This window comes from Anser cygnoides, chromosome 16 (genome assembly GCF_040182565.1).
Source record: "Anser cygnoides isolate HZ-2024a breed goose chromosome 16, Taihu_goose_T2T_genome, whole genome shotgun sequence".
NCBI classification, from domain to species: Eukaryota; Metazoa; Chordata; class Aves; order Anseriformes; family Anatidae; genus Anser; species Anser cygnoides.
In genome coordinates this window covers 726202-738776 of record NC_089888.1, presented here as the reverse complement: position 1 = coordinate 738776, position 12575 = coordinate 726202, and the positions used below count along the sequence as shown (strand labels likewise).

The 12575-nt window shown below is 61.6% G+C and overlaps 1 protein-coding gene across 1 annotated transcript; it reads right to left on the bottom strand.

The window, feature by feature from the left end:
* Positions 1-35: 35 nt before the first annotated feature.
* LOC106047130 (bactericidal permeability-increasing protein-like) lies at positions 36-8407 on the bottom strand. Its single transcript, XM_066978027.1, has 15 exons — positions 8227-8407; positions 7470-7584; positions 6816-6944; positions 6327-6482; positions 5919-5982; positions 4373-4436; positions 3813-3904; positions 3489-3665; positions 3222-3281; positions 2831-2998; positions 2412-2479; positions 2228-2276; positions 1808-1871; positions 1191-1267; positions 36-654 (listed from the first exon to the last, which is right to left on the bottom strand). The coding sequence occupies exons 1-15, from the start codon at positions 8339-8341 to the stop codon at positions 601-603; spliced, it is 1452 nt and encodes a 483-aa protein (XP_066834128.1). The 5' UTR covers positions 8342-8407; the 3' UTR covers positions 36-600.
* Positions 8408-12575: the final 4168 nt, after the last annotated feature.

Sequence of the window (12575 nt, the reverse complement as noted above, 5' to 3'; positions counted from 1 at the left end):
GCGCGAAGGGGGCTATAACAACGCGGTGACACGAGTGATTTCCATGTGGTATTTTATAGAGAGGCTCAGAGCGGGGCGCAGCCTCCGCGAGGGCGCTGGAAGCCCCCCGGCTGAGCAAGGCTTTGTACAGCACCGCGGGGAAGCGCTCGGTGAAGGTGAAGCACGTGCAGGAGGGGAGCCGCCGCCGCCAGGCCTCGGCCCGAGCCTCGGCTCTGTCGGCCCCAGCAGCTGGTGGTCGGTGGCTCCTCGGGGCCGGGGCAGGAGAGGGCCCAGGACCCGCAGCAGCGGCGACCTGGGGTGGGCGGGGACCCCCGCAGCCCGTGGCCCCCTCAGCCCAGCCCGGGCCGCGGGGCTCGGCCCCTCGGGCGCTTCTGGCCCTCGCCTGCGCGTCTGCGGTTTGTCCTCTGGCTGCTCGGGCTGGGGCGGCCGATGAGTCACGTCCTGGCAGAACCGTTCGTTCGCTGTCTCGGCGGCGGGGACGGCGGGGGGGAGCCGGGGTTGGGAGCCAGGGGCGCGGGATGGGAAGCGGGTCCCCTCGGAGGGGCGGCACGGGGCGGGCGAGAGGGGGGCGTTGTCGGTGCTGAAGGTCGCCTTGGTCATCTATCTGCCTTGCCTGGGCTGGTAGTGAACGTTTGCTCCAAACAGCAGGAAATTCTAGGAGAAGGAGAGAGGAAGTCTGCGATGCGTCCTTGCAGCTGCTTTGCTGCTGGAGCCGGCCCTGCTCATCACCCGCCCGCTTTGGGGAGGGAGCGTGGGCATTGTGCTTCTGCCATCCTTGCTGGCTAATTTTAGCTCCGGAGGGGCTCCGAAGACGTTTCACAGCCACACCCCGCCATAAACATCCAGCATCCAGTCAGTGGCACTCCTCCGGGGCCTCCCCAGGCCTCCCAACGCGCAGGATTCCTCCCTCCTGCCTGGGTCCCACCGCACGCAGCCGCGTCCTGGGCTGCAGCTACTCAGCCGCCACACGCAGAGCCCCGTCAGGCTCGCGGCTGAGCTGCCCCGGAGCTCTGCTGACTATAAAAAGCGTCGTGGGAAAGTCAGGCCCCGGTCTTAAAATCTGCAGAACGCAGCCCTGCCTGAGCCACCGCTGTGCATGAAATTTGCTTCATCCCCCTTCTCGGGGCACCTCGCCTGACCCCCGCCTCTCGGGGGCGAGTGGCAGGACAGGCTCCGGACCCTCCACTCACCTCATGAAACTGCACGAGGAGGTCGGAGAGCTGTACTTGGGCTGGCAGTGGCAGAGGGAAGCCCTTACCTAATCTCTCTGGAAAAGAAAACACACACGGCTGTGTTGGAACGAGAAGCAAGAGGGAGCAAGGGGCTGTGCAAAGCTGAGGCCACTTCCTACCCCCGGCCCTTCCTTTGCCCCCCCAGGCCCTGGGAAGGCAGAGGGAGCTCCTCCAGGCTACACTAAGGTCTGGGGGCTTCACGTTGTGCTGTGCCCCTGGGGCCCCTGGCAGCCTCCGGCCCCGCTCTGGGCTGATTTGTTCAGCTGTAATGAGAAGCAGCGGGCGGGGGAGAGGGTCTGGAACGCATTAGGATGTGTGTCAGGCTCATTTTTTCCATTGCGTTCACTTCTGGATGCGTGTCACAGTGCGGAGAGGCTCCCGCACTCGGTTACCCGCAGCCCTCCTCTGCCAACCCCAGACACGCCAGGCGCTGCTGCTGCTGCCTCCTCTCTGCAGGTTTTACCTTCTGAGCAGGCCTGGCAGCAGGGGCTCAGTTAACAAACTGGGCCTGCCCTGACAGAGTGACCTGACTGGTGTCTGTTCCGGCAGCCCCATTCCCCTCAGCAGGTTATTACCATTAAGACGTGGGAGCAGGATACTGGAGGCAACTATGTTCGTTATTGACTGCACCGTTTCCACCTGGAGATGCAGAGAGAGGGAGAAGGAAAAGAGCCTTAGTCTGTGGGAGAGCAGGTGACCAGATCCCAGAGGATAATTAGGAAGAGTAAAATAAAGGAGAAGCTGGGATGGGTGCGCACATCACCAGAGACCTGCGGTTTTGTCTGTGCCATGCTGGTGGAGTAGGAAGCATAGGGGTGAAAAAGGGGATAGTGGCCGGCTCTGCTCCCTCGCCCAGTCTCACAGGCTGGTACGGGAGATGCCCGTGGGGTCAGCATCCCTTGGTGGTGCGTGCGAGGGGGTGAGTCCCTTCCTCAGCACCTGGCAGGCTCCCACCTCCATGCTGGGGTCTCTGGTCGTGGTCAGGGACAGCTTACCTCGAAACTGCCAGTGCCAACATCTGAATGCTTCAGCGTGAGCTTCATCCTGTGCGGAGAGAAGCGGTGCTTTGCAGTGGCAGTGCCTGTCCCGCTCCCTCCAGCCGCAGCTCATCCCCTCTGCCCCAGGTCCCCATCCCCGGCACCCCCCTCAGCAGCAGCTTCACCGGGACCTGCAGCTCACCTGCCCAGGGCCAGGCTCCCAACCATGCGGCCGGACCTCACGTCGGCGGTGGCAGACACGTTGCCTGTCTGGGGAAAGAGGCAGAGCTCTGGCAGTGCCCACCCAGCTCGCCCCGAAACGGGCGCAGGGGGAACGGCTCAGAGCAGCCCAAAGGCAGCCAGACCGCCCTGCAGTCAGGGCCCCAATCGCACCCAGCGTGAAAACCGGCGTTTGTGAGCTCGGGTATTTGTGCTGGGGTGCTCCATGTACCCGACTGGGCTGCTTTCAGGAGGCACCTCTCAGCAGGAGCACGGCACGGATGGCCCAGGATCGCCAAACACGACGGGAGGGTGCTGCACAGCTCGGGAGCTCCCACCTTTGCTCACTGAGGTGCAGGCAGCGCTCACGGGGCACCACGGCAGCCCTGGACCCCAACTCACCAAGCTGAGGAGGAAGAGGGGGGCCAGGCTGCCGTTGGGATAGATGGCGTAAGCCTGGATGTCCACAACAGGCTGGAGCGAGACCCCGTCTGGTCCGATGCTCAGGAACGGGGCGGAGGGAGTGGACAGCCTGAACTTCATCGGCATGTTGGGGTACATCTCGTCCAGCTGCAAAGGAGCAGGGAGAGGGGAGGAACCGCAGCACAAAACCTCCCGTGGCTCTGCAGCCTGCTGCTGCCGAGCTCCTTCCCATGCCAGCAGCCCACGGGGTGCAGGGATGCAGCACCCAGAGCACGGCCCCGCTGCGGCTCCCCCTCGCTGGGAACGTGGGGCTGAGCTCTCTGGGGGGCCGCCTTGCACAGAGCCTGTGCCGGGCAGGGCTGGGGCTCACCTGGGGAAGGAAGGCCGCGAAGGTGGAGGTGTTCAAACGGAATTCGATGTCCTTCGGGATCTGCGGGAGGAGCACGGTTACTGCCCGGCAACGCAGCGCGGCGCTGGGGCAGGATCAGCCCCTCGTGCACCTCGAGCGTGCAGCAAGGACATCTCAGCCCCTGCTCTGCGCCCAGCGCAGCTCCATGGGGAAGTGTGGAGGAGAACACGGCGCAGAGGAGCCCTGCGAGTCTGCCAGCCGCTGACCCATCCCACCTCGCCTCCTTACCATGGAGTCTGTGATTTCAAAGACCAGTGCCCCAGCCGTGTGGTAGGCGAAGCTGGCGGTGTTGAAGAAGTAGCTGGAGACCCCGAAGTAAACCATGCGGCTGTGATCGGGAGGAAAGGCCAGCGCTGGCGGCGTGAAGGGGATGGCGGTGTGCTGTGCCAGGGAGAAGCATTCGCCCTGGAAGGACGGGAGTGGGTGAAGCAGGGCTGGTGGGGCTCAGCCACGCTGGGGAACGGCATTTGCAGGCGGTGACTGACCCCCGCCTCCCTCCTGCGCCCTGCAATGGCATCAGCCACACTGAGCTCCCCGCGGGCAGCCTCTCACCTTCAGGTCCGCATTGAGGAACTGGGCAGTGGCAACCGGGGGTGCTGTCAAGGAGTAATCGATCCCGACCGTGGTATCTATCTTGGCTGTGACTGCAAGACACGGGGCAGAGGGTGAGCGAGAGCCAGGAGCAGCTTGCCTCCGCTGACGCCTGGGCAGAGCCTTGCCCCGGCTTCCTGGTACAACAGCACAACAGCAGTTTCACATGCGTCTGCTTCTGTTTAGAAATAAAAGTTGCATTTTCCTCTTCACTCTGTTTCTCAGCCACGCAAACTAATTCCTGGACGCCATCCGGGTCCCCTTGCCGAGGCAGCCCGCGCTCCACCAGCCCTGGGGCACGGCTCAGGGAGGCTGCGTGCGGGTGCCCCATCTCGGCACCGTCTCTCCCTGTGGGAGGACTGAGTGCATGGTGACAACTCTGCTGTGTGGTGCTCCCCAGCTCCCGGCACGTGTGCGGAAATACAAAGAAATGGAGTGGGCACAAGGTAAAACACCATCCCCGTGGCCAGGAAATGCTAGGAAGAAATCTCCCCAAGCCCCGTGCAGTGCTCGCGCGGTACCTGGTACGGTCTGGAGGTAAGGCTGTAGGAATCTTCTGACAGAGCTACTCAGGCTTCCGCAGACCTGGGGAAACAAAGGCAAGGGAGCTCAGCAGCCTGGCTCTGCTGGGGCACACAGCCCCGTGCGGAAGCCTCGGGCACGTGCTCTGCTGCCCAGTGCTGTTTGTATTCTTTGCAAAAGCCTGCTCTCTTCCAACGCCATACTGGCACAAGAACCCCCATGCAGGATGAGGCCGTCATCTGCCTGACCGGGCAGCCAGCTGGCAGCAGCTGACAGCGAGACGCGGAGCTCTGGAGGAGCAGCGGCCGCGCTGGCAACACCCGGTGGCTGGCTGCACTGCCGGGAGGAAGAGGAGGGACGGAGCCTTGGGCATGACTTTACCAGCAGAGGCCTGCTGGTAAGCTGCTTGTCCCCCTGCCTAGTAGAACAGAATCGCAGAATCATAGAATAGAGCAGGACGGAACAGTTCACTTGGAAGGGACCTACAGAGATCATCAAGTCCGTATTTGTCTGCGGGTGCTGGACCCCCAGGTCCCTCCTGGCCCCTGGGGCAGGGCGCTGCCCAGCCCCGCAGCAAGAGCTGCAGGTGCCCACAGGTGGCTGGAGCAAGATCGGGGCAGGGACAGGGCTGAGCAGGGTCCTGCAGCACTCCCAGCCCTGGCCTCTCCTCTGCTCCATCTCGAGCAGGGAGAAAGCCCCTGGAGAAACGCGTGTCTGGCGAAGGGGCTCGGCCGGGCTGCCGGGGCAGATTCCCCAGCTGCCTCCTTGCAGGAGATACCGCAGCATGAAAGCCTTTCTGCCCGGCCCCAGCCTCGCTCCTGCTGCCAGCCCATCTGCTGCCAGGGCTCCAGGTGGCCCCAGGCAGCACGAGATGGCGTCGGCCAGAGCCAAATGCGCCGCGGCCAGGACCCGACCTGCGGCAGGGTGGGATTTGCCTGCTCTCCAACTGCCTCCTTCCCGAGCAAGGTTCACGGCCGGGGAGGTTGCAGCTCATGCCAGCGAGCCTTGTAGTAATTATTGCTAACAGCTTGTTTCCATGTCTTGACGTGAGTCTCCCGCACGTAGGCTTTTGTACAGGGCTGAAGGTACCAGGGCTTCCCTGGTGCACCCCATTACAACAAGACGGCAAGCAGCTGAAATCCAGAGAAGAGGATTTCTAACCTATTGCTCCCAAAAGCACGGATGAGTGCAGGCCATTTAAAGGGCGGCTCTGAGCGGGTTTCCTCTGCTACAATGAGTTTGGCCGAGGCATAAGATCTAATTAACTGACCACATGGAAAGAGAAGTATTTGTTAATTGGGAACCAATTATACTGGGCTTTGGCAAACGCTGCAGGTTTAGAATCCAGCCCGAGCCACATGCTGCTATGGGGCTGCACTTAGCATGTGCCCATTCCTCACAGCTTCCACCAAATCAGCAATGTGCCCGCACGCTCTGGCCCTGCTTAAATCCGTCGGTGTGACCTGAGCCCTTGAAACGGCTGCTACAAGTGAGGGCTACAGATCACCAGAAAGCCTGGAGCTCTACCGAGCTTCTTTCACGTACCTTGCCTTCCAAGTTTTTCTTCAATTTGGACTCAATGGTTCTACGGAAGAGGTTGTAAAGCCAACTGCAGAGAAAAACAGAGAGGGAGTCAATTTTGCTCTATCTCAGAGGATGCTGCAGAAGTATTTGTGCAGGAAAGGGAGACGCCGGAGCTGTGGGACACTGGGGAATGCCATTCCCATGCCAGGCTGGAGTCAAGCTTTGACTCAGGGTTTACATTTGCAAACAAACCTGCTCGTAAACAACATGCATACAAGTCTCGTGACTGCCCCAGAACTTCTCCCTTAAATGTGCAACCACAGCAGGACAAACTCAGAGCAGATTCAAGCACCTACTGTGCCTGGCAGCCACCTTCCCATCTCAGCTGGGCTAACACGCAGGATTTCTAGGCCTTCACGGTGATGTTACCTCAATTTGCCTGAAAAGCGTACGCGGACATTGGAGATACTGGTGCTGCAGGCAGAGATATCAACTGTTGGCTTCCCAGAGGCATCTCTGCCCAGCTTCAGGATGGTCTTGATGTAGACATGCGACAGCTTCAGGTTGAATGACCCACGTTGCCGGCTGCAGGGAGAGGGAGGACAAGAAAGGGGATGAGGGGAGATGGCGCTCACGTTATCTCCCCGACCATTTGCGAGAAGCATGACCGCTGCCTGGCCAGCTGCGGGTGCCCTGGCATGGGGAGAGGGACCTTGCGGTGCTCCCCCGGGGTGGGACTAAAGCAGCTGCAGCCCAGCTGGGGGGGTCAGGACATCTGCAGGTAACAAAGCAAGAGCTGCCCAAACCATGAGGGAGGCAGAGGAGGGAAAAAAGCCTGCCCAGATCCGGGGAGGGAAATGCAGAGTGAGGGGCCTGAGCCAGGGAAGGGGCTGTGCGCAGGGACAGCCGAGTACCCACAGGAAGCGCAGCTTCACACGCCAGTTCCCGTCCAGCTCAGCAAAGGCGTTGGAGATGGAGACTTGCAGGCCCTCGTTGGGGACCAGGGAAATCTGCGAGTGCGGCAACTGGAAATTGCGAAGGTTCAACCTAACATATAAAAAATAAAATAAAATAAAATAAAATAAAATAAAATAAAATAAAATAAAATAAAATAAAATAAAATAAAATAAAATAAAGCATGTGAGAGGGGGTGCCTCACACTGGGTGCCCAGCTGGGGAGGGCAGGAGTGAAGGCACCGTGCCGGCAGCATCCCCAGCTCCCATCCTGCCAAGGAACAGCACTGCGTGGGCAGAGCGGTGCCTTTGGGAGCACGGTCCCTGTGGCACCGTGAGAGCAGCTCCTCAGTGCTGGAAACCCAGGGCAGCAGCGGGAGGAGAGCTGCAAGGGGGTGGCAAGGAGCTGGGACCCCGGGACCCCGCAGCCTGGGCTCATGCTAGGTGGGTTCCTGAGGGGAGGCATCCCTTCACCGAGGACAGGGCCAACATTTTGGGAGCTGCAGGGCAGAGGACAGCCCTCACTGCTCCGGGGCCCCCTGCTCTCCCGAGGCCCTCCAGGCTCCCCGCAGGGGCCGGGAGGGCAGCAAGTCGCTCCAAGCCACTGGCAGAGCTCACCTGGAGATCTCGTAGCGCACCTTCCCCAAGATCCGGATTCGGGAATCGCCTGAGATGTCTTGCAGCTTCAGCTGGGCCAGCTCCTTCTCCAACATAGCAACCCCCTGCTGCTTGGCTGCGGGGGCAAAGGGACAGCATCATGGTCACGGGCCTCCCAAGGGAGCCAGGAGCGTGCAACAGGCGCATGGCAAAAGGGTTAAAGGAAACACCGGTGGCCTGGATCCATCTGGGAAGGGGAGTCACGTCCTCCTCTCCTGACAGCTAGCAAAGCCGCTGGGTAAATGAGCTGTTTCTCACATAGCGTATTTCAATCCATAACAGCGCTCCGCTGGAGCCGGGGCCCTGCCTGCCTCAATAAACCCAACACAGAGCCCATCCATCTCCGTCACCTCCCTCCTGGCACCTCCCCACCGCCTCCCTCCACCGCAGCTCGCTCCCCCGGGGCTCAGGCTCGGCTGCCTGGATGCGTGCCATGAGCACGGGACCGTCCTGCCCCACCAGCCCTGTGCCTCCTCGAGCCGGGGTCTCCCCCATCGGCACCTGAGCGCAGCCCCCCAGCCCCCCGCAGGGTCTGGCTGCTCTGCACGGACTCGATGGAGACAGCGGCAGGGGCAGATGGGGACATCAGGGCGATGCTGCCTTTGGCACGCATGGCCGAGGCTGTCCCTGTCCTGCCCTGGAGCTGCACGAGCACCCGGCTCTGCGCCTCCGCCGCCAGCACCTGCAAGAGAAGAGGGAGATCAGGAGCCGAACCCACCGTAGTCCAAGCCTGCCTGGGTGATCCTGACCACAAAGCCAGGGTTGGTGGCCCCAGTGAGCGCCAGGCCCAAAGCCAGCACCGTGCTGGCCACCAAAAGGCTCCGCACTCCCATCCTGGCTGCCCGACGCTGCCGTGCTGCTGCCTGGCTCTCTCTGCCCACACCGCCTTTATATCCACACCAAAAGGGGAACTGCGGACGAAGCAGGATGCAGATCCGCTTTTGCAGCCCACACGGGGCATCCCCTCAGCCTGGTGCTTCCTGCTTGGCCGCTGCCCCGCTCCCAAAGCAGCAGGGAAGGCCGGCAAGGACCAGGAGGTAACGGCCCCAGCCCCGTGCCAGGGGCACGCAGCCCCTCCCCACAGCAGCAGCCACCCGGGGCACAGACGAGCCGCTGGCTTCGGCTCCCTGCTGCTGGCTGAGTTTATGGGGCAGTTGTTTGCTTTTTGCCCTGCCCGGTTGCTTTGCCCTCTACCCAGCAAAGGCTGCCCCTGTCCTGCCCCGCGGGGCCCCTGCTGCACCCTGATAGCTGCCACCAGCACGACCCAGACCCATCCAAGGCACTGGTTGTAGCATTACCAGTGGAACAGCCTTGGGGCACAACAAGGGCTAAAGTTACGTCTTTTTGCCTCCTGCAAGAAAATCCCAAGTCACCTCACACCCAGGGGCTGGCCAAGAGGCCCTCACCTCAGCTTGGGTGGCCACAACGGGGCCGAGGGGGGACGGAATCGAGGACTGAGGGGTGCCCGCACACCTCCCGACCCCAGCCCCAGAGCTCTGCCCAGCAGCAGCCATGCCCAGGAGATGTCTCTTGTACCACGGATGAGCGCCAGATGCAAAATTTCTGGGGTCCCAGGTGCCACAGCTCTTGGGCTCACGACGGGTGCACGAGGGGGTGCAGCGAGGCGGGGAGGCAGCAGTCTGTGGGGCAGGGCTGGGCAGGGCAGAGCCCCCCTGCTGCCTTGGGCTTTCTGCAGAGCCCAGCAGCCCTGCTGCTCCCTGGCCACCACTACGAGAGCTGGTGGAAGAAAAAGTGATTTAGAAGTGATTAGCTTTTATTTTCCTTTCTGGAAGCAGCAAGGGAAGTCCTCAGCAGCTGATGTGGGCAGATCCCTCCCTGTAACCAGGGAAGTCCTAGTTCACAGAATCATAGAATCACAGAATATCCCGAGTTGGAAGGGACCCATAATGATCATGAAGTTCAACTCCTGGCACCACACAAGTCTACCCAAAATTTTAGACCATATGACTAATTGCACAGTCCAATCGCTTCTTAAATTCAGACTTGGTGCAGTGACTCCTTCCCTGGGGAGCCTGTTCCAGTGTGCGACCACCCTCTTGGTGAAGAACCTCTTCCTGATGTCCAGCCTAAACCTTCCCTGCCTCAGCTTAACACTGTTCCCGTGGGTCCTATCTCTGGTGTTTATGGAGAATAGGTCCCCTGCCCCGCCACTCCCTCTCGCGAGGAAGTTGTAGGCCGCGATGAGGTCTCCCCTCAGCCTCCTCTTCTCCAGGCTGAACAGGCCCAGTGACCTCAGCCGCTCCTCTTATGTCTTCCCCTCTAGGCCCTTCACCATCTTCATCACCCTCCTCTGGACACTCTCCAACAGTTTCATGTCCTTTTTGTACTGTGGTGCCCAGAACGGCACACAGTACTTGAGGTGAGGCCGCACCGGCGCAGAGTAGAGCGGGACAATCACTTCCCTCGACCGACTAGCAAGGCCATGCTTGGTGCACCCCAGGATACTGTTGGCCCTCCTGGCTGCCAGGGCACACTGCTGGCTCACATTTAACTTGCTGTCAACCACAACCCCCAGATCCCTCTCTGCGGGGCTGCTCTCCAGCGTCTCGTCGCCCAGTCTGTACGTATAGCCAGGGTTACCCCGTCCCAGGTGCAGGACCCAGCACTTGCTTTTGTTAAACTTCATGTGGCTGGTGATCGCCCAGCACTCCTATCTGTCCAGAGGCAACATCCCTGCATTTAGCATTTGTGAAATCCAGCTATTGCTCAAGCACAGCGGCCTGGCATGCCTGTGCCACGGAGCCTGGAGAGCAGCACCCCAGGCAGGGCCGCAGAGCCTGGGATGGCTTTGCTGGAGGCTCCGGCACAGGGAGGCTCGGTGCTGGCGAGACCGGGGACCTCAGATCCTTCTGTCTTTCTTCCCCGTAGTTGCAGGCTGCCTCGCCCGCGCGCGACAAGCGCACACCAAACTTGCAGACGAGGCTTTGGGGAGCAGGACCGCAGTCTCCATGTCCCCGAGCCGCCGGTTTGCTGAGCGTGATGGGTCGGCCCTGCCCCTTTGGGTCCGGCTGCTGGGGCTGTGCTGTGAGGCAGCAGCAGGAGCCCACGCGGGACCCAGCGGCCCGGCAGGCCGGGTGGTGACAGCGCCTGCCAGCACAGGGCACACGGCCCGGGGGAGAGCCGCGTCCCGCGGGATGCTCCGTGGGCTGCCTGGAGCCATCAGCACCGGCCCCAACACATCCCTGGTGCCCAGGAGCCCCAGGGCAGAGCTCGTTGTACACAGAAAGAGGAAGCCCAGAGCAGAGGAGAAGGTTCAAGAGCCAAAGCCCCGTTTCAGCTTTCTGCTGAGTCTTGCTCGCAGTGAAGGAGGAACTCCCCGGAGGCGCACGTTTGTGGCACGGCATCTCTACGGGGCAGTTTCAAAATGATATTTAAGACACTCAGGGTGAGCATTAAGGAACCAGAACCTCTTCCGTGAGGAGAAATGAAATTTCATGGGGGGCAGCATGCTGAGGAAGCACAAACACAACGTTTTCCTTCTGGCTTTGAGCAAATTTTAAAGTTGAACTGAAAAAACACAGCATGAACCCTGACCAAACAATCCCATGTTTGTCAAGGAACAGTTGGAACCACTTCTAACACCCAACACCGAGGGCTAGTCCCGGCAGCGCTTCCTGCTGGGGGTGACAGCAGTGAATTAACTGCAAAGCCCGGCCCGGCCCGGCCGCTCGGCGGGCTGCTGTGCTCCCCAGGGCTGCCAGAGCTGGGCCTGGCCACCCCACAGGGGCACAGGGCTTGCTGGGCAGTGCACAGCATCGCCTGGCAGAGCTGGGAGGTTCCTCTCCGCCGGCAGCCCTGGGACACGGCTCAGGACCTGTGTGCTGCCGTCCCCCTGCCATCCTTCCCCCCCACCATGTTGTCCTGTGGCCCCACATGCTCCTTGCCACGTGCAGGCAGTTCCCGGTCCTGCTCGCAGCTCTTTCCACATCTCCTACATGATGCAATGGCCAAACCCATCCTGCAATTGTGTCCTTGGGCTCTCAGAGGGGACCTGGGCTTTGGCTGCGGCCCTGCTCCATCCCCAGCACTGCTGGCGTGGCCGCGGTGGGTGCACGGCCTGTGCCCCACCGCTGCTGGCAGAGGCAGCACGTGCGGCCAGGCCACCACACCTCAGGCAGCGAGCAGGACACCCAGGCACGAGACTTTGGCGAGGAAACCCATCCACATCCGTTGTGTGCGGTGCCACAAACACCACGGGACTTCCCCGTGGCGATGGCTCTCTGCCAGCACCGGGTCACCAGCTGACGCCAGCCCGGACGGCCACATCAAAGACGAGCAGGCTGGTGCCAGAGGTATCTCTGATTCCGGCTTATCTGGCTTTTATTTGTGGCCACAAAGCCCAGCTGTGGTCTGGCAAATGCTCTAATGGGGAAACCGTGGGGAAACCCCAGGGGCACTCAGCAAAAAAGTGAGAGCAACCCAGCCAGTTTCAGAGGGAACCTGGAACAAGGGAAGTCCACAGCCAGGAATAAAACCCTCCCTCTATCCGCAACTCCCCTTTGCCACCAACAGGGCCAGAGGGCTCTGCCCAGGGCCAGGGGCCACCGTGGATGTCCCTGGAGCTGCAGGGATGTCACCCACACCTCTGCAAAAGGCCGCCAGCATCGGGGTGCCGGGGGCTGTGGCTCCAGCCCCTGTGCCGAATCACCGCCACTGCCCACCCTCACCTGCTGCTGTGAGCCCCCCGCAGCCTTCAATCCAGCAGCACCTCAAAATACAGTCAGGCAGCGTGGGGGCTCCCCCGACGCTGTTTTCCCAGCTGCAGGATCGGCGTGACCCAGCTCCGGCTGCTCCTGGGAGGCAGGGAAGGCTCTCGGCCAGCGCAGGGTCACCAGCTGACGCCAGCCCTGACGGCTGCATCAAAGACAAGTGACCGGACACGCTCGGGGACGCAAGAGCTAAAACCAGGGGGGCGCAGCGAGAAGCGTCAATTTGCAGATGAGGACCCCGGGTGCAGGGGTTTGGCCGCAAGCAATGGGGCTCCCAGCGGGAGCTTGGCCCCCGGGACCTTCCCCAACACCGGGCTCACCACCCGCGCTCTGCCTC

What these genes read in the sequence shown, in the direction of transcription:
- LOC106047130 (XM_066978027.1), bottom strand. Translation starts at nt 8,341, where the DNA reads ATGGGAGTGCGGAGCCTTTTGGTGGCCAGCACGGTGCTGGCTTTGGGC. An exon ending in TTACCTCCAGACCGTACCAG is followed by an intron (nt 3,905 to 4,372) that starts GTACCGCGCGAG and finishes CGTGTCTTGCAG; the next exon opens with TCACAGCCAAGATAGATACC. An exon ending in GGGAGCCTGGCCCTGGGCAG is followed by an intron (nt 2,277 to 2,411) that starts GTGAGCTGCAGG and finishes CTCTCCGCACAG; the next exon opens with GATGAAGCTCACGCTGAAGC.